Source organism: Notothenia rossii, assembly GCF_949606895.1.
Source record: "Notothenia rossii genome assembly, contig: scaffold_310, whole genome shotgun sequence".
Classification (NCBI taxonomy): Eukaryota; Metazoa; Chordata; class Actinopteri; order Perciformes; family Nototheniidae; genus Notothenia; species Notothenia rossii.
In genome coordinates, this window is record NW_027639597.1 from 22800 (window position 1) to 44759 (window position 21960).

The window sequence follows — 21960 nt, forward strand, 5'->3', positions numbered from 1 at the left end:
TTTATTGATTCTGACTTTTCTACATCCAACTCACAGGTTTATCATTACTTTGAGAACAAACATTATGAATGTAACCGTGTTAGAAGATGGAATGTGATTCTCGAGCCTGAGAGCTGAAACACAGGCTCAGGGCTCAACGGGTTAAATAAGTCGTATTGTTTTATTATAATTCTGTCGGACAAAAAGTGATTGAAAAAAATAAGTATTTGTTTTTATTAAAAATTGTATAACAAACAAAAAACATTTGAGAATTTGTATTCCTGAATCCTTTATTTTAAATCTCAGAAATGTGAAAGATAAATTCCACTTTATCTAAAAAGAAATGAGTAACCCTCGAGGGAGAGGATCCAATCAGAATGAAGACTGAACATTAAAACTGCTGGACTGCAGAGGAAAGCTCCAGTCTGCAGAAACACGGACGGACGGAGAGACGGACGGAGAGACAGACGGAGAGACAGACAGAGAGACAGACAGACGGAGAGACAGACAGACGGAGAGACAGACAGACAGACAGACAGACAGACAGAGAGAGAGAGAGACAGACGGACTGACAGACAGACACACAGACAGACAGACACACAGACAGACGGACAGAGAGACGGAGAGACAGACAGACGGAGAGACAGACAGACAGAGAGACAGACAGACGGAGAGACAGACAGACGGAGAGACAGACGGAGAGACAGACAGACAGACAGACAGACAGAGAGACAGACAGACAGAGGGACAGACAGACGGAGAGACAGACGGAGAGACAGACAGACAGACAGACAGACAGAGAGACAGACAGACAGACGGACAGACAGAGAGACAGACAGACGGACAGACAGAGAGACAGACGGACGGAGAGACAGACAGACGGAGAGACAGACAGACGGAGAGACAGAGGGACAGACAGACGGAGAGACAGAGAGACAGACGGACGGAGAGACAGACAGACGGAGAGACAGACAGACGGAGAGACAGACAGACAGACATGAGGTCGGTGTTGCTGCTGATGTTTATCTGGACATGGACGAGCTCAGCTTTGGTCAGGTCAGAAAATATTTATTAAAATAATTATATTTGAGTGATTTAATTGAGTCTGAATTATATTCCATCTCTGTTTCTTATCACTTTCACTGCCCCTCTTCATTTTAATTGTATTTTTGACATTTATTTTATTAAACAGACATTTAAAAATAGCTGTCTGTTTAAACCCTCGGGGCGAAGAATAGGAACAAATACAATGAACGAGTTAAAAAAATGTTTAATAAAATGTTTTACTTTTTTTAAATGAAATCAATCAGTTGTGAAAAACTAGAGTAATTTAATCATTTTAAATTTTATTTTTATTTTTTATTCATCAATATTTACATACATTTTGATGAACTGTCCCCCCCAGGGTGCCTCTGAGCAGGGTGCCCTCGATCCGCTCTCAGCTCCGCACTGAAGGTCTGCTGCAGGAGTTCCTGGTGGAGAACCGACCCGACATGTTCGGTCGCCGCTACGCTCAGTGTTTCCCCCCCGGGACCCCCTCCCTGAGGCTGGGGCGCTGCAGTGAGAAGATCTACAACTTCATGGACGTGAGGAAATAAACCCTCTGCTTTAGTTCTAGATGTTTCTGTGCGTTCATTCAATCAAAGCTTTTAATGTTCTTCTGACCTGAGCTCCTCCAACCATGCAACATGTATCATAACATTAGGGCTGTCGGTCCATTCAAATATTGAATCGCAAATTAATCGCACATTTTGTATCTGTTCTAAATTTACCTTAGGAATATTCTCCTGAATATTAAACACAACCTCTCTCTCTCTCTCTCTCTCTCTCTCTCTCTCTCTCTCTCTCTCTCTCTCTCTCTCTCTCTCTCTCTCTCTCTGTGTGTGTGTGTGTGTGTGTGTGTGTGTGTGTGTGTGTGTGTGTGTGTGTGTGTGTGTGTGTGTGTGTGTGTGTGTGTGTGTGTGTGTGTGTGTGTGTGTGTGTGTGTGTGTGTGTGTGTGTGTGTGTGTGTTTTAGGCTCAGTATTTCGGTGACATCATATTGGGGACCCCGGGGCAAAACTTCTCTGTGGTCTTTGACACCGGATCGTCCGATCTGTGGGTGCCTTCGGTCTACTGCGTCAGCCAAGCCTGTGGTAACACACACACACACACACACACACACACACACACACACACACACACACACACAATAAATCACTAAAGTACACAACTCACAAGTGTTTGAGTATCAGAGGGATGTGTTTGTGGGTCAGGACAGCATGACAGTATGGTTTACTGTGATAAGAAGTTCAAGGTCTCTCTCTCTCTGTGTGTGTGTGTGTGTGTGTGTGTGTGTGTGTGTGTGTGTGTGTGTGTGTGTGTGTGTGTGTGTGTGTGTGTGTGTGTGTGTGTGTGTGTGTGTGTGTGTGTGTGTGTGTGTGTGTGTGTGTGTGTGTGTTCACAGCGTTGCACAAGCGCTTCAAGGCGTTTGAATCCACGTCTTTCCGCCATGACGGTCGGATGTTTGGGATAAACTACGGATCAGGACACCTGCTGGGGATCATGGGCCGAGACACCCTGACGGTGCGTCTCTTTATAATCTACTAACATTATGTGAATGTGACAAACAGAGTCACTTCAAATGAACTCTGCACCTGTCTAACTTGCAAAACACATCTTTTTAGTTTCAAAAAGATCCTACGTGATACTATTGGACGCAGGTTCAACGAATAATACATGGTTTTGAGGTGTTTTAAGATAAGAAGTACTTTATTGATCCCAATTTGTGAAATGTTTGAGTTGCAGCAGCATAAAAAGACAAGGCATTGTACAAATTAAAAAGACTAGAAAGAAACAAGAAAGTAGAAATATACATGTTGAATTTACAAATGAACAATAACAAGATATACAGCAAGCATCTATTAAACGACTCTGCCCTCTCATACAGAACGTAGAACCACGGAACATTTCTTTTTAAAGATGAAGACGTTTGAAGTCAAATCAACGTCATCAATAAAAGAAACCTCGAGAATCTCATAAATAATTAGCTTGAAAAGGGAAGTTGGCCTCTTTTGACTCCAATTCTTAACCAATGTTCTCTTTGTTTTGACCCCATGTCGTGGAAGAAGCTTGAGTGGCTTAAGTGGAAAATCTGTGTTCTCGTCCAGGTGGCAGGCATGACGGCTAACAGGCAGGAGTTCGGGGAGTCAGTCTATGAGCCCGGCTCTGCGTTTGTGAGGGCGAAGTTTGATGGCGTTTTGGGGTTGGGTTACCCGGCCCTGGCAGAGATCGTGGGAAACCCCGTTTTCGACAACATGTTTGCGCAGAAGTTGTTGGACGAGCCCGTCTTCTCCTTCTACCTGAACAGGTGAGACGGGCTTTATCTGAACTAACACCATGACTAACAAGCAGAGGTGGGAAGTAGTAGAGTACAAATACTGCGTTACTGTACTTAAGTACATGTTTCTGATATCAGTACTTTACTCCACTACTTATTTTTCTGACGACTTTTTACTTTGACTTCTCACATGTTGAACACAAATACCTGTACTTTCTACTTCTCACATGTTGAACTCAAATACCTGTACTTTCTACTTCTTACATGTTGAACACAAATACCTGTACTTTCTACTTCTTACATGTTGAACTCAAATACCTGTACTTTCTACTTCTTACATGTTGAACTCAAATACCTGTACTTTCTACTTCTTACATGTTGAACTCAAATACCTGTACTTTCTACTTCTTACATGTTGAACTCTAATACCTGTACTTTCTACTTCTTACATGTTGAACACAAATACCTGTACTTTCTACTTCTTACATGTTGAACACAAATACCTGTACTTTCTACTTCTTACATGTTGAACTCTAATACCTGTACTTTCTACTTCTTACATGTTGAACACAAATACCTGTACTTTCTACTTCTTACATGTTGAACACAAATACCTGTACTTTCTACTTCTTACATGTTGAACACAAATACCTGTACTTTCTACTTCTTACATGTTGAACACAAATACCTGTACTTTCTACTTCTTACATGTTGAACTCAAATACCTGTACTTTCTACTTCTCACATGTTGAACTCAAATACCTGTACTTTCTACTTCTTACATGTAGAACACAAATACCTGTACTTTCTACTTCTTACATGTTGAACTCAAATACCTGTACTTTCTACTTCTTACATGTAGAACACAAATACCTGTACTTTCTACTTCTTACATGTTGAACACAAATACCTGTACTTTCTACTTCTTACATGTAGAACACAAATACCTGTACTTTCTACTTCTTACATGTTGAACTCAAATACCTGTACTTTCTACTTCTTACATGTTGAACACAAATACCTGTACTTTCTACTTCTTACATGTAGAACACAAATACCTGTACTTTCTACTTCTCACATGTTGAACACAAATACCTTTACTTTCTACTTCTTACATGTAGAACACAAATACCTGTACTTTCTACTTCTCACATGTTGAACCCAAATACCTGTACTTTCTACTTCTTACATGTTGAACACAAATACCTTTACTTTCTACTTCTTACATGTTGAACACAAATACCTTTACTTTCTACTTCTTACATGTTGAACTCAAATACCTGTACTTTCTACTTCTCACATGTTGAACACAAATACCTGTACTTTCTACTTCTTACATGTAGAACACAAATACCTGTACTTTCTACTTCTTACATGTTGAACTCAAATACCTGTACTTTCTACTTCTTACATTTTGAACACAAATACCTGTACTTTCTACTTTTTACATGTTGAACACAAATACCTGTACTTTCTACTTCTTACATTTTGAACACAAATACCTGTACTTTCTACTTCTTACATGTTGAACACAAATACCTGTACTTTCTACTTCTTACATGTTGAACTCAAATACCTGTACTTTCTACTTCTTACATGTTGAACACAAATACCTGTACTTTCTACTTCTTACATTTTGAACACAAATACCTGTACTTTCTACTTCTTACATGTTGAACACAAATACCTGTACTTTCTACTTCTCACATGTTGAACACAAATACCTGTACTTTCTACTTCTTACATGTTGAACACAAATACCTGTACTTTCTACTTCTTACATGTTGAACACAAATACCTGTACTTTCTACTTCTTACATGTTGAACTCAAATACCTGTACTTTCTACTTCTTACATGTTGAACACAAATACCTGTACTTTCTACTTCTTACATGTTGAACACAAATACCTGTACTTTCTACTTCTTACATGTTGAACACAAATACCTGTACTTTCTACTTCTTACATGTTGAACACAAATACCTGTACTTTCTACTTCTTACATTTTGAACACAAATACCTGTACTTTCTACTTCTCACATGTTGAACACAAATACCTGTACTTTCTACTTCTTACATGTTGAACACAAATACCTGTACTTTCTACTTCTTACATGTTGAACTCAAATACCTGTACTTTCTACTTCTTACATGTTGAACTCAAATACCTGTACTTTCTACTTCTTACATGTTGAACTCAAATACCTGTACTTTCTACTTCTTACATGTTGAACTCAAATACCTGTACTTTCTACTTCTTACATGTTGAACTCAAATACCTGTACTTTCTACTTCTTACATGTTGAACACAAATACCTGTACTTTCTACTTCTCACATGTTGAACACAAATACCTGTACTTTCTACTTCTTACATGTTGAACACAAATACCTGTACTTTCTACTTCTTACATGTTGAACTCAAATACCTGTACTTTCTACTTCTTACATGTTGAACACAAATACCTGTACTTTCTACTTCTTACATGTTGAACACAAATACCTGTACTTTCTACTTCTTACATGTTGAACACAAATACCTGTACTTTCTACTTCTTACATGTTGAACACAAATACCTGTACTTTCTACTTCTTACATGTTGAACTCAAATACCTGTACTTTCTACTTCTCACATGTTGAACACAAATACCTGTACTTTCTACTTCTTACATGTTGAACTCAAATACCTGTACTTTCTACTTCTTACATGTTGAACTCAAATACCTGTACTTTCTACTTCTTACATGTTGAACTCAAATACCTGTACTTTCTACTTCTCACATGTTGAACACAAATACCTGTACTTTCTACTTCTTACATGTTGAACTCAAATACATGTACTTTCTACTTCTTACATGTTGAACCCAAATACCTGTACTTTCTACTTCTTACATGTAGAACACAAATACCTGTACTTTCTACTTCTTACATGTAGAACACAAATACCTGTACTTTCTACTTCTCACATGTTGAACACAAATACCTTTACTTTCTACTTCTTACATGTTGAACCCAAATACCTGTACTTTCTACTTCTTACATGTAGAACACAAATACCTGTACTTTCTACTTCTTACATGTAGAACACAAATACCTGTACTTTCTACTTCTCACATGTTGAACACAAATACCTTTACTTTCTACTTCTTACATGTTGAACTCAAATACCTGTACTTTCTACTTCTCACATGTTGAACACAAATACCTTTACTTTCTACTTCTTACATGTAGAACACAAATACCTGTACTTTCTACTTCTTACATGTTGAACTCAAATACCTGTACTTTCTACTTCTTACATTTTGAACACAAATACCTGTACTTTCTACTTTTTACATGTTGAACACAAATACCTGTACTTTCTACTTCTTACATTTTGAACACAAATACCTGTACTTTCTACTTCTTACATGTTGAACACAAATACCTGTACTTTCTACTTCTTACATGTTGAACTCAAATACCTGTACTTTCTACTTCTTACATGTTGAACACAAATACCTGTACTTTCTACTTCTTACATTTTGAACACAAATACCTGTACTTTCTACTTCTCACATGTTGAACCCAAATACCTGTACTTTCTACTTCTCACATGTTGAACACAAATACCTGTACTTTCTACTTCTTACATGTTGAACTCAAATACCTGTACTTTCTACTTCTCACATGTTGAACACAAATACCTGTACTTTCTACTTCTTACATGTTGAACACAAATACCTGTACTTTCTACTTCTTACATGTTGAACACAAATACCTGTACTTTCTACTTCTTACATGTTGAACCCAAATACCTGTACTTTCTACTTCTTACATGTTGAACACAAATACCTGTACTTTCTACTTCTCACATGTTGAACACAAATACCTGTACTTTCTACTTCTTACATGTTGAACTCAAATACCTGTACTTTCTACTTCTTACATGTTGAACACAAATACCTGTACTTTCTACTTCTTACATGTTGAACTCAAATACCTGTACTTTCTACTTCTCACATGTTGAACACAAATACCTGTACTTTCTACTTCTTACATGTTGAACTCAATTACCTGTACTTTCTACTTCTTACATGTTGAACACAAATACCTGTACTTTCTACTTCTTACATGTTGAACACAAATACCTGTACTTTCTACTTCTAACATGTTGAACTCAAATACCTGTACTTTCTACTTCTTACATGTTGAACTCAAATACCTGTACTTTCTACTTCTTACATCTTGAACTCAAATACCTGTACTTTCTACTTCTCTCATTTTCCAAACAGGCTGGTTCCTTTAGTCTGAATGTGTGTTTGGTGGCGTGATCATTATTATTTAGAGTCATTGCGTGCCTATTGATTTGAACACGATCCGTGTATCCATCATTTCCTGGTCTTCTCTAAAGAAGAGGGACCAATGAAAACGTTGTCATGTTGCCGTTGGTCACCATGGAAACATTCATTAGCTAACAATGACATTATTGTTCTATTAATATAAAGGGAGGTCAGGTACTCTTTAAAACAGCTGCTAGTTATGGGTACTTTTTACTGAAGGACATTTCAAAGCCTCTTTACTTTGACTTGAGTAAAGAAGTTTAGTCAGTACTTCTTCTTTAAACCCGAGTATCTGTACTTCTACTTGGATGTGTGTACTTGTGCCCTCTCTGCTAAGAAGTGAGTCGACCTTCCAGCATTCACACCAGGAGATCACCAGTAAAACCAGTTTAGCGGTTCTTTATAGGATCATTTTTTGTTGTGGTTCCTTCTGGACAAATAAACGTCCTTGTGGTTTCCAAACTGGAAGTCTAAGTTCTTCAAATTGGACTCCAAGGGTCCACAGATTGGATTTCAAGTTTCCCAAAGAGTTTTCGATATTCAAGGGTTCAAGCAGGGTCCAGAAGGTAACAAAGATTCACAGAGTTTCTTGGTATTTTGGGGGAAACGTGTAGAAGAAGTGTGTTTTGTTCCCTGTTGTCTCAGGATTGTCCATTGTTGAAAGGTTCCCAAAGAGTTGCAGCAGAGTTTGAGGGTTTCAAGCAAGTCTGGATTTGTATTTGTATTATATTTAAGAGAACATTTGTTATCCCTGCAGGAAAGAAAGGGGAGACCCAGAGGGCGAGCTGTTGCTGGGCGGAACAGACAAGGCGTTGTACACCGGACTAATCAACTGGCTCCCTGTGACTGCTAAGGGCTACTGGCAGATCAAGATGGACAGGTATCCCTATTGTTTTGGAAAATGGTTATTCTGTGTATAATGTAATGAAAGTGTCCTGACCCTGTTCGGACAAGAAGGGCTAACTTTCAACACTTACTCAATTATCTCTCAGGGCCTTTTGGCTTAGGGCTCACCTTGAAGTGTTTTTTAGAACAACCCAAACCAAGGTAACAAACTGTCAATCAAAAGCTAGCCCCGCCCTAAGCATACCCCTCTGTATCGTATAGTTCACTCTAAATTGGACCATAATTGATGAGATGACCATCATACTGTATTGATGAAGAACTTAAACAACTCATTGAGACCACAAATTCCCTTCAATAGTGTTTTAGATCATTTATCTTCACAGTCTACTGTATATTTTCTACTTTTTAAAGCTGGTTTTAATTCTATTTTGAGATGTTTATTTCTAGTTTTGTTTATTTCTACTTCTGTGAAATGTTTTAGTTTTTTATGCCGCTGCAACGCAAACATTTACCAATCTGCAATCAATATAGTACCTCTTATCTTATCTTATAGTACAACTGAAACCAAGGTAGCAAACTGTCAATCAAAAGCTAGCCCCGCCCTAAGCATACCCCTCTGTATCGTATAGTTCACTCTAAATTGGACCATAATTGATGAGATGACCATCATACTGTATTGATGAAGAACTTCAACTAGCCATTGAGAGCATAACCTTATAAGGAAAATGTTGCTGTTGACTTTATCCTTCAAAGACAAGTAGACTTCCTTTTGCAGCAAGAGTAGTCTCGACATTTAGTCCTATTGATAACAGAAAAAGAAGGATTTGAACAGAACTCAAATGAACACGTCTGTGTGTGTTTCAGCGTGGTGGTGCAGGGTGTGAATCCCTTCTGTCCTAACGGCTGTCAGGCCATCGTTGACACTGGAACTTCTCTCATCACTGGACCCACTGATGACATCCTGAGCATCCAGCAGCTGATCGGAGCCACGCCCACCAACATCGGAGAGGTTCAAGACCTTTATTTCTACTGTATCAACCTCCTCATAAGAGTGAATAGAGCGGGGCAGGGATGAGGTACCGTTGTAGGCCGACCCTGCAGGAAGCTGCTGGTTCCCTCCACAGCAAAGCAACGGGATCTCTCCAGAGGGTTTTGGAAAAAAACTGGAATTAAGATCTGTGGAAAACGAACCTGTTTGATAAATACACGTTTTGTTCAGCTGGATAATCTCCACATGTCTACTTTCATAATGTTCGAATCATAAATCTAACGTCCAGAAGCTAAATGCTAACGTGATGCTATAAAGGAGCTACAGCCGAGTCCAGCAGCACGACTTCAACGTCACGCCAACTTCAGATCCATATTCAAACACCATCCATCCATCTTCTCCCGCTTATCCGTGGTCGGGTCTCGGAGGTATCAGTCCCAGCAGAGAGCCCCAAACTTTCTTTTCCCCTCATCAACCAGCTCTGACTGGGGGGTCCCAAGGTGCTCCCAGGCCAGCGAAGAGATATAATCCCTCCACCTGGTCCTAGGTCTACCCCTCGGTCTCCTCCCAGCTGGACGTGCCTGGAACACCTCCCTAGGGACACACAGATTCTAAATGGAACGAGTTGAAGCGTTTGTTTGAACAGTCTGCAGGAGGCAGGGACTTGCTTTCAAGCAGAACAGAAACTAACTTAGAGGAGTGTTTACGTGTTCGGGGTAATGACGTACAACGACCTCCACGACTTCTGTAGTCCTATTCAGCCACTTGGTAACAACCATCGTTTCTCAGACACGTCCACTCTTCAGAAATCACCAGTGGGGTCACTGCTGATGGATTTAATGTCGTAGAACAAAACGTGATCCGTGTCTTCAATGAGTCTCAACCACAGACCTTATTTCAGCTATTTTCCAAAACCCTCTGGAGAGATCCCATTGGCTCTGAGGCGAGGGAACAGGAAGTGGTGAAATGCTGACTCACTTCCTGGTTTTAGGACTCGTCACGGCACCGCTCTGTAGGACAATCCCTTTTTTCTTGAGATGTGTTAACAACCTCTCTTTGTTTCAGTTCATCGTCGACTGTGCCAGGTTGTCCAGTTTTCCTCACGTCACATTCGTCCTCGGAGGAAAGTTGTACACTCTGACGTCCGAGCAGTACATCAGGAAGGTTTGTCTTTCTGTCTCTGCTTCGACTTATTTAGGGTCTTTTTTCCCAGGATTATATTGTTAGCAAGTAAGTTGGGGATCAAGAACTGTCTGGACCTCCGAAAGGGTTTCAGAGGCGTCGTAGGGAACCACCAAGAGCTTCCATGAAGGATTATCGTCCTGTCTCTGGTTCACTGTGACGCTTGTTCTTTGCTTAAAGCTTTTTGGTACGTAGTTTGACGCATTTCAGCTGATTTCAGGGAAAACTGCAAGATAACCAGAGATTCACATGAGTTAGAGCAGTGGTTCCCAAGATAGCAGGGGGGGCGCCAGGCCTCAGATGATTTTAGGCCAAATATCGTATTTAGACTTTTTTATTTTTTTACATATAATTGTAAAGCAATACATGATTGTCAATAAAAGCCTTGTCTCTACATTACAATACAAAAAAAAATTTGATTAATTAATTTGAATATCAATTCAAGTTAGAAGCTAATAAAGGCATATAAAGACAGAAATTTATAATTCTTTCTTTAATAGAAATGTTTCTTCTGCCCGTAAAGTGTCCAAACCAGGCTTTTCTGGATAAGCGCATTTCTAAAACAAAGTCATCGTCCATGCCGGTTTCAGTTGGATTATTTGTCAGTTGCTCCGATCAGATCGGTCTCCTCCATTTTGTAGATTATTTAGGATTTTTGAATCCACATGAACACATCGGCAAAATCCAGCTTACTTTGAGCATGTGTTTCAAACAGTTTGATCACTTTGGGAATTGTTTCCACTTCCGCCGTCCTTTAATTTCTTCATTCAGCGGGAATCCAAATAAATGAATCCTGAGTCCAATAACCATCAAAGTCACTCCAATAGAGCTCCTTAGTTACGCTTTCATCCTCCTTTAACAAAACACTTCACATTCATCCAGTAGTTGTAGCATTTTTGAGACTTTTAAAGTTTAATTACCGCTGTTGCGCCCCCCCTTGTGTGTGTGGGGGGGGGGCGCAACTTCCAACAGGAGTCATTTGGGGGGGCTCTTGGGAAAAAAGGTTGGGAACCCCTGAGTTAGGGGGTTGCAGGAGGTCCAATGGATGTTCCAAGATATTGTTTTAGTAGCAAGTTCTCCAAATAGATGTCTCCTAAAATGTAGCTGAACTTCAAGAGCATTGGCCGAACGTTATGAGAATGAATGCTTTCACTCAAACCATTTGTCATAAGACTCTGAAAACCTCCGAATTCTATGAAACAACGTAGTTACCGTCTTCTTTTCAGGGTTTTCTGATTAATTACGATCTCAAAAACTGTTTTTAAACGTTGGCTGCAGGTAAGGGAGAAACTGTTAAATGTGTTAAATAAAAATTCAAGCATCGATCTTTTTTTTCATGAATAGATGTTTTCAAAATAAACGTATGCTTTGATTTTTAATATCGTGGACCTTAAAGACAATCATTTATTCTGCTATATTGTTTATTGTTGACACAACAAACGAACTTGATCATAAGCAAACGGTACGATACTCAAAAGGTCTTTATCTGTCTTTGTCCCCAGGAGATGCTCGGAGACAGGAAGATGTGCTTCAGTGGCTTCCAGGCCTTGGACATGGTTTCCTCCGAAGGCCCCCTGTGGATTCTGGGAGATGTGTTTCTGACACAGTTCTACAGCATTTACGACAGAGGACAGGACCGGGTCGGCCTCGCCACCGCTAAATAACCAGTCCAAGTTGAACTATAATACAATATTTGAAAACTGCAATAAATTCTATACAATGAACAATGACAGCGTTTTGGATTTCCTGCCAAGGCACACAGTCTGCAACGAGCTAGCAGCGCTATGCTAACCCTTATCCTGACTTTCCAGGTGTTCAAGATTTAAAGGTCCCCTATCATGTGTCCCCTCTTCTTCATGTCTTTCTACATCAACATGTGTCCCCTCTTCTCCATCAACATGTGTCCCCTCTTCTCCATCAACATGTGTCCCCTCTTCTCCATCAACATGTGTCCCCTCTTCTTCATGTCTCTTCTACATCAACATGTGTCCCCTCTTCTTCATGTCTCTTCTACATCAACATGTGTCCCCTCTTCTTCATGTCTCTTCTACATCAACATGTGTCCCCTCTTCTCCATGTCTCTTCTACATCAACATGTGTCCCGTCTTCTTCATGTCTCTTCTACATCAACATGTGTCCCCTCTTCTTCATGTCTCTTCTACATCAACATGTGTCCCCTCTTCTCCATGTCTCTTCTACATCAACATGTGTCCCGTCTTCTCCATGTCTCTTCTACATCAACATGTGTCCCGTCTTCTTCATGTCTCTTCTACATCAACATGTGTCCCCTCTTCTTCATGTCTCTTCTACATCAACATGTGTCCCTTCTTCTCCATGTCTCTTCTACATCAACATGTGTCCCCTCTTCTTCATGTCTCTTCTACATCAACATGTGTCCCTTCTTCTCCATGTCTCTTCTACATCAACATGTGTCCCCTCTTCTTCATGTCTCTTCTACATCAACATGTGTCCCCTCTTCCTCATGTCTCTTCTACATCAACATGTGTCCCCTCTTCTTCATGTCTCTTCTACATCAACATGTGTCCCCTCTTCTTCATGTCTCTTCTACATCAACATGTGTCCCCTCTTCTTCATGTCTCTTCTACATCAACATGTGTCCCCTCTTCCTCATGTCTCTTCTACATCAACATGTGTCCCCTCTTCTCCATGTCTCTTCTACATCAACATGTGTCCCGTCTTCTCCATGTCTCTTCTACATCAACATGTGTCCCCTCTTCTCCATGTCTCTTCTACATCAACATGTGTCCCCTCTTCCCCATGTCTCTTCTACATCAACATGTGTCCCCTCTTCTCCATGTCTCTTCTACATCAACATGTGTCCCCTCTTCCTCATGTCTCTTCTACAACAACATGTGTCCTCTCTTCTTCATGTCTCTCCTACATCAACATGTGTCCCCTCTTCTTCATGTCTCTTCTACATCAACATGTGTCCCCTCTTCTCCATGTCTCTTCTACATCAACATGTGTCCCCTCTTCTTCATGTCTCTTCTACATCAACATGTGTCCCCCCCCCCCCCCTTATCACCTGAATCTCCTCCTAGAGCTCCATTGAGTTCTTTGTAACCAAATGTCTCTCAGCGGGGCGTGGGGAGGGGCTCCTTATTTTCATCTAAAGGAACAGACAGAGAATCAGCACTTTGGAAACCGGGCTGAAACAGAGGGGATTATGGGTAATGCTGCAATGATCTGTTTGGTTTTTCAGCCAATCAGAGACAGGCTCTGGATATATCTGAGACCTGGGATATATTGTTTAAGAGGATAGTAGGGGACCTTTAAGAGGATTTGAAACTTGGAATCAAAATAAAAATCTGAGCGAGTCGCCATCATTACCACCGCTCTTCAATTGTTCTTCGTTTCTTGTTCCCCCACTTATTTGGTGAAACTCCAGGATTTAATATTTTTTTTATTTAATATTTTCATTCGATTTATAAATGAGGAAAGATCTAAAAACTTTGTGACACCATTCTTAATTTTTGGTTTTAAAGTACAGTTGTGGGGTTTTCAGCAAAAACACGTCTTCTAAAGTCACATGAACGAGCAGACACATTGTTCAAACATTAACAGAAACGTTTGTGCTACAAAGATTCAAGAAACCTTCAGAGTCCAGTTAATAATCCTGAGTACTTTTATCTAACTGGCAGTCACCACATTTTGGAGCCAAAGCTGTCGTTCCTTCTTCTTCTTCTTCTTCTTCTTCTTCTTCTTCTTCTTCTTCTTCTTCTTCTTCTTCTTCTTCTTCTTCTTCTTCTTCTTCTTCTTCTTCTTCTTCTTCTTCTTCTTCTTCTTCTTCTTCTTCTTCTTCTTCTTCTTCTTCTTCTTTCGTGTAAGGTCAGAGGTCCAACTCGGTGTCGTGTAGCCATGCCCGCATCTCTGGTCCTAAGTGGAAGAGGCTGGCTATCGAGGGTGGTCTATATAAAGGGCAGGTGGTTATTATGTGTTCGGAAGTCTGTTCAGGGTCACAGCACTGTCTGGCAGGCCCCACTTCTTCATTGATGTTTTGAAGCGACCCCAGTTCGTAGACGGCTCAGTGTGGTCCATTGCCGGCGTGGTAGGTCGTCTCCTCCTATGGCGCCATCTCCTGGGTCCCAGATGTAGCGATGGATACGGGAGGGCCCGGCTAGCTCCCACTCCTGCTTCCAAGCAGGAGTTTGGGGGCGTGTAGTTCCTCCAATGGCCACCAGGTGGTATTCAAGAAAACACAGACTGCATTGAGCTGAATGGGGAAACCTCAAACTTTCCTTGATAGTCGACACAGTTATTCCTCAACAGGTTCAGCTATTCGTAAAGAGTTCAGTTCGCCTTATGTTTGTTGGGTTGAATTACCATAAATAGATTATTAAGGCAAAAATAACACATTTTTCTTGAATGAAAGATATTTTTCTCATATTTTCTTATTATTAGGATTATTTTGTATGTTTTGTGTTCTTTGGTGTAGCGTCTCAGGGTTAAGGTTTGTCTCCATCGGAGGTGGGAAGTATTGGAGAACAAATACTTTGTTACTTGACGTAAGTACATGTTTCTGGTATCAGTACTTTACTCCACTACTTGTTTTTCTGACGACTTTTTACTTTGACTTCTTATATTTTGAGCACAAATACCTGTACTTTCTATTTCTTACATGTTGAACTCAAATACCTGTACTTTCTACTTCTTACATGTTGAACTCAAATACCTGTACTTTCTACTTCTTACATGTTGAACTCAAATACCTGTACTTTCTACTTCTTACATGTTGAACACAAATACCTGTACTTTCTACTTCTTACATGTTGAACTCAAATACCTGTACTTTCTACTTCTTACATGTTGAACTCAAATACCTGTACTTTCTACTTCTCACATGTTGAACCCAAATACCTGTACTTTCTACTTCTTACATGTTGAACACAAATACCTGAACTTTCTACTTCTCACATGTTGAACACAAATACCTGTACTTTCTACTTCTCACATGTTGAACACAAATACCTGTACTTTCTACTTCTCACATGTTGAACACAAATACCTGTACTTTCTACTTCTCACATGTTGAACACAAATACCTGTACTTTCTACTTCTCACATGTTGAACACAAATACCTGTACTTTCTACTTCTCACATGTTGAACACAAATACCTGTACTTTCTACTTCTTACATGTTGAACTCAAATACCTGTACTTTCTACTTCTTACATGTTGAACTCAAATACCTGTACTTTCTACTTCTTACATGTTGAGCACAAATACCTGTACTTTCTACTTCTTACATTTTGAACTCAAATACCTGTACTTTCTACTTCTTACATGTTGAACTCAAATACCTGTACTTTCTACTTCTTACATGTTGAACTCAAACACCTGTACTTTATACTTCTCTCATTTTCCAAACAGCTGGTTCCTTTAGTCTGAATGTGTGTTTGGTGGCGTGATCATTATTATTTAGAGTCATTGCGTGCCTATTGATTTGAACACGATCCGTGTATCCATCATTTCCTGGTCTTCTCTAAAGAAGAGGGACCAATGGAAACGTTGTCATGTTGCCGTTGGTCACCATGGAAACATTCATTAGCTAACAATGACATTATTGTTCTATTAATATAAAGGGAGGTCAGGTACTCTTTAAACCAGCTGCTAGTGATGGGTACTTTTTACTTAAAGGTGGGGTAGGGAAGTTTGAGAAACCAGCTCGAGGTACACGTTTTGTTATATTCCATGGAATGCTCTTAACATCCCGAGAGCAATGAATATCTGAAATCCATAAAAAAATCTAATCTCTGGAAACCGTAGTACTGTAAAAAGCACGACCAATCATCTGAGCCGGCTAAAGTAACTGGATGGCCTACCTGCCTGCCAGCCTTCCATCTGTGCACAAACTTATCTCGTGCCCTCATTGGTCATGTGCGCGCTCGTGTGTTGGAGGAGGGGCTCTGTGAGGAAGTGGTAGATTTGTTCCGGTTGTGTATTTTCAAATTCTAGCGCACTCGAGCTGGGTTCTCCAAAATGACATACCCCACCTTTAGGTACATTTAGAAGCCCATACTTCTTTACTTTGACTTGAGTAAAGAAGTTTAGTCAGTACTTCTACTTTTACCAGAGTATTTTTAAACACGAGTATCTGTACTTCTACTTGAGTAAAGGATGTGTGTACTTTTGCCGTCTCTGCTCTCCAGTGATTAAACTAAAACTCCAGGCTTCAAAACATCCCTTCAGAGATTAGGGTCTTCCTCCTGGGACTCCTCTTCTTCGTTAAAGATGTAACCAGCATGGAGATTGGCTCTGTTTTGGAATAGTATGTTTCCGTGTGAGTGGTTTCTAATGATTTCCCCAAGCTCGGCAATTAGGAGTCCTGTTTTTTTATCTCTTCGCTGTCGTCGGTCTCTTCCTTCTCGTCGTCTTCAGTCCCTGCGAGTCCCTGGAAGTCGTCGTACTCGGGGTCCGGCTCTTGGTCTGGAAGCTGTAAAGTGTCCGCTGGGGATCGTCGGGATTGGAAACGAGCCAGTGTTCGTTTCTTCCTCCCCAGACCTTTGGGGCTCGGTAAGCTTCGGACGGACGCTTTGGACGACTGCCTGGAGAACTGGAGCGAGAACTGCCGCCCCCGAGGTCTGGAGGGGGGGTGGTGCGTCCAACGAAACTCCTTTGGTCCCAGCTGGGTCGGGGAGCAACAGACGGAAGAGCTGCTCCTGAAAACACAAAGTGACTGCCGTTAACGTTAGGTTGCTTACGAGCCGGTAAAACCCCCGAGTCATTATGTCTCCCCCTGTCAATGGGGGGTTATATTTGCGAGGGTCTAAGGACAGCGGGTATCAACATTTGATTGTTTGATTGATTGATCCTCTAATGTTGGATTGAGTTTTGTCCATCTTGCTATATGTACGTCTTGTCGGCCATTTTCATATCTTTATCTTCAATGCATTCCTACGATCAGCTACCCGGTCTTACGTTTCAATTAATGGTTGTTTTGTATGTCGATTGTTTTTGTAATATCCAACTCATTCTGCCTTTAAATAATTGTTAAGCTATGGCTATAACATTTAAGAGAAGCTAAATCACCACATGTAAGACCAATTGTTGTTGCTCGACGTCTTGGTAATCCTATCATCTCGAAACAGCGTCAGAATGGTTTCGTTACAGTCAGTGTTGGACTATCAAGATGTGGAAAGTGCTAACTGATGTATTTACCTCGGGGTCTCGAGGCCCGGGGCCTCCTCACTGGGGTACGGCTCCAGTCCATTGTGAGGTTTTAATGCTTCAAAGTTTGGACCGGCATCTCCGGAAAACGGTGGACTGACGACGAGTCGAGGGAAAACCGCTGAGGGGGGGCTTTCAGGGGAGGGAGGGTTACTGCTGACCTCCCTTAAAGTGGAGAGGGTGTCCATGTTGGGGGAGGGGAGACCCATGTTGTCTAGACGAGAATTAACCCTGTGTGGTAAGAATAGATGATCCAATGTTAGCATCAATCAAAGAAGGCAAAAATACACACATCCTTTACTCAAGTAGAAGTACACACATCCTTTACTCCAGTAGAAGTACACACATCCTTTACTCAAGTAGAAGTACACACATCCTTTACTCAAGTAGAAGTACACACATCCTTTACTCAAGTAGAAGTACACACATCCTTTACTCAAGTAGAAGTACACACATCCTTTACTCAAGTAGAAGTACACACATACTTTACTCAAGTAGAAGTACACACATCCTTTACTCAAGTAGAAGTACACACATCCTTTACTCAAGTAGAAGTACACACATCCTTTACTCAAGTAGAAGTACACACATACTTTCCTCAAGTAGAAGTACACACATCCTTTACTCAAGTAGAAGTACACACATCCTTTACTCAAGTAGAAGTACACACATCCTTTACTCAAGTAGAAGTACACACGTCCTTTACTCAAGTAGAAGTACACACATCCTTTCCTCAAGTAGAAGTACAGATACTCGTGTTTAAAAATACTCTGGTGAAAGTAGAAGTACTGACTAAACTTCTTGACTCAAGTAAAAGTAAATAACTTTGGGCTTTGAAATGTACTTCAGTAAAAAAGCACCCTCAAAATTCAGATTTTTTTCTCAAAAACTTAAAATTCTGAATTGTATATACAGTAGCTATCATTTGCCTAAAGCGGTCCTGATGCTCTTCTAGGTAATCACACATCCTGTCATGTTCACAGCTACAGTTGATACCTTTGATATCAAGTGGCTCTTATACTGGAAGAGGACATTCACTATTTTCCCAACAGACACCTTGTTGCCTAATCACACTTCAAATATGTGTATTTCTCTGAATTGAGCCAAACTGCACCTGAAGTCTGGGAAGAAGCTTCCTGTGGCGTCGCTACTGTGTCGTTTGAACGCAGGTCGAGAAAGAGGAAGATCTGGAGGCTCCTGAACGCTGAGCAGCCGGCGCACTCGACCCAGAACCTGAAATATCAAAAGATATAGGTTAGTCTCCAACAAAAATAATGGTCGGGTCGTGGAGGTCTCAGTTCCAGCAGAGAGCCCCAAACGTTCCTTTCCCCTCATCAACCAGCTCTGACTGGGGGGTCCCAAGGCGCTCCCAGGACAGAGAAGAGATATAACCCCTCCACCTGGTCCTAGGTCTACCCCTTGGTCTCTTCCCAGCTGGACGTGCCTGGAACACCTCCCTAGGGAGGCGCCCAGGTGGCATCCTAACTAGGTGCCCGAACCACCTCAACTGGCTCCTTTCGACGCGAAGGAGGAGCGGTTCAACTCCGAGTCTCTCCCGGATGACTGAACTTCTCACCTTATCCCTAAGGGAGACACCAGCCACCCTGCGGAGAAAACCCATCTCGGCCGCTTGTACCCGCGATCTGGTTCTTTGGGTCTCGACCCATCCTTCATGACCATAGGTGAGGGTAGGAAGGGAAATGGCCCGGTAGACAGAGAGCTTTGCCTTCTGGCTCAGCTCCCTTTTCGTCACCACGGTGTGGTAAAGAGACTGCAGTACCGCTCCCGCTGCTCCGATTCTCCGACCCATCTCACGCTCCATTGTTCCCTCACTCGAGAACAAGACCCCAAGATACTTGAACTCCTTCACTTGGGGTAAGGACTCATTCCCTACTTGGAGTGGACAGTCCATCGGTTTCCTGCTGAGAACCATGGGCTCAGATTTGGAGGTGCTGATCCTCATCCCAGCCGCTTCACACTCGGTGGTGAACCGATCCAGTGAGTGCTGAAGGTCGCAGACCGATGAAGCCATCAGAACCACATCATCTGCAAAAAGCAGTGGTGCAATCCTTAGTCCACCGAACTGCAGACCCCCCCCCCCCCCCCCCCCACACGACTACGCCTCCAAATCCCATCTATGTATATTACAAACAGGATTGGTGACAAAGCGCAGCCCTGGCGGAGGCCAACCCTCACCAGAGATGGGTCCGACTTACTGCCGAGGACCCGGACACAGCTCTCGCTTTGGGAGTACAGAGATTGGATGGCCCTGAGTAGAGACCCCCTCACCCCATACTCCCGCAGCACCTCCCAGAGTGACTCCCTGGGAACCCGGTCATACGCCTTCTCCAAGTCTACAAAACACATGTAGACTGGATGAGCGTACTCCCAGGCCCCTGAGTAGTGTGATTCCTCTGTCAGTGACACACACTGCCACTCCTTCGGTACTGTTTATTTGTCTGTTTATTTGTTTGTTTATTTATCTGCTTATTTATCTGTTTAATATTATTATTATTATTTATTTTAATCTTTTTTTTTTCAATAACAAATGTATTTCTTTAAGAAAAAAAGGTATACAAATGTTAGTCATGTAGTTTTTGGAGAAGGGGTGGGATTAAATAAGTGTAAACAACTTCTTCCTTTTCAGATGAGTAATTAAGTAGATCATTAGTTTATTTGTTTATACATAATTTAGAATCAGTAATATGTTTGTTTGACACTGATTAATTGTGTATTGTATAATAATTATCATGTTACATTTTTGTATTAATGTTTTACACATTCAAAATAAATCAAATCACCTCATTGTATAAAATGTGTATATCTCCAAAGCTTTATGAACATAGTCATCTACATTTGGTTGCATTAGCAGAATGTGTGCAATGGTCTTTTGCCAATCATGCTGATAAAAACACACTCTGAACCGAAAACATATAAAACGGTAATAATAAAAAGTAGTTTTACCGACTTCTGGCGCCAAACCAACACCGGGTCTTGTTGTTGTTTATCGGAGACTTCAGACTCGTCAACCTGCAGGATATCAGAGAGTCTGGAAGAGAGAAGGGACGAGAGCTTTTACATTTAGATATACTGTACATTGATCAGAGGTGGGAAGTAGTGAAGTACAAATACTTCGTTACTGTACTTAAGTACATGTTTCTGGTATCAGTACTTTACTCCACTACTTATTTTTCTGACGAGTTTTGACTTTGACTTCTCACACTGTGAACACAAACACCTGTACGTGTGTGTGTGTGTGTGTGTGTGTGCGTGTGTGTGTGTGTGTGTGTGTGTGTGTGTGTGTGTGTGTGTGTGTGTGTGTGTGTGTGTGTGTGTGTGTGTGTGTGTGTGTGTGTGTGTGTGTGTGTGTGTGTGTGTGTGTGTGTGTGTGTGTGTGTGTGTGTGTGTGTGTGTGTGTGTGTGTGTTGACCCCATGTCGGTGGTGGATCCCAGGAAGGAGGGGATGCAGTAGTCGGCGGCTGCCAGTGTGTACGGAGGTCGAGCCTCAGAGTCGTTCCAGTAGATATCTTTGGTCATTTGAGGCAGGTTCATGTGCATCTCGTCTACAGCCAGCAGGGACACCTGGAGGATAGGTAGACAGGAAGTGAATGAAAGGATTTGATTGTGGTTTGCATTTTTTCGCTGTGATTGTCAGCTGACCTGAAGGTTCCTGTCGATGATCCAGTTCGCTTCAAAGTCGTCGTCGTCCTCTCCAAACGGGTTGATCAGCTGCTCCGCTACCTGATGACGAGACACAATATCTCTTAAAGGCCCTGTTTCCAAAGTGCTGATTCTCTGGCCGTTTCTCAATCTCGAGGAAACTGGCTTCCAAGCCAATATTTCAAGGATGCTACGTCATCGAGTGCCGCCGAAGGACTGTTCCAATCTCCAGGATGCTTGGAATTCCAACGAGGCCGCGTCCTTGGTTTGGGGGAAATTTTCGAGGCTGCACATGTGTAGACTTCGCGTCCTTCAAATCCCCACAATGCTTTGCGCACGGACCAATTTCCCCAAATCTGTGGCGGAAAATGTAAGGCGGGGCCTCTCATATGACGCACACCTGCACACTTGTTAGCCTGTTCCACTCTTCGTTTTCCGAATGCTAGGAAGGATTCTTGAAGCAAGTGACTCTGAAGA

The 21960-nt window shown here is 41.4% G+C and overlaps 2 protein-coding genes across 2 annotated transcripts; one reads left to right on the forward strand and one right to left on the reverse strand.

The window, feature by feature from the left end:
• The first annotated feature begins 934 nt into the window (after positions 1 to 934).
• Positions 935 to 12361, forward strand: nots (nothepsin). The gene is made up of 9 exons (XM_079695898.1): positions 935 to 1035; positions 1385 to 1565; positions 1996 to 2113; positions 2425 to 2543; positions 3128 to 3327; positions 8376 to 8498; positions 9329 to 9473; positions 10518 to 10616; positions 12137 to 12361. Exons 1-9 carry the CDS (start codon positions 977 to 979, stop codon positions 12296 to 12298), a joined length of 1206 nt encoding a protein of 401 aa, XP_079552024.1. The 5' UTR covers positions 935 to 976; the 3' UTR covers positions 12299 to 12361.
• A 3679-nt stretch (positions 12362 to 16040) lies between these two features.
• Positions 16041 to 21564, reverse strand: LOC307027612 (uncharacterized protein; the record flags this gene model as incomplete). The annotated part of the gene is made up of 6 exons (XM_079695896.1): positions 16041 to 17315; positions 17815 to 18054; positions 18938 to 19056; positions 20788 to 20872; positions 21254 to 21405; positions 21484 to 21564. Coding segments are annotated over 6 exons (1020 nt in total), but the record flags the coding sequence as incomplete, so codon positions are not given.
• Between the last annotated feature and the right edge of the window lie 396 nt (positions 21565 to 21960).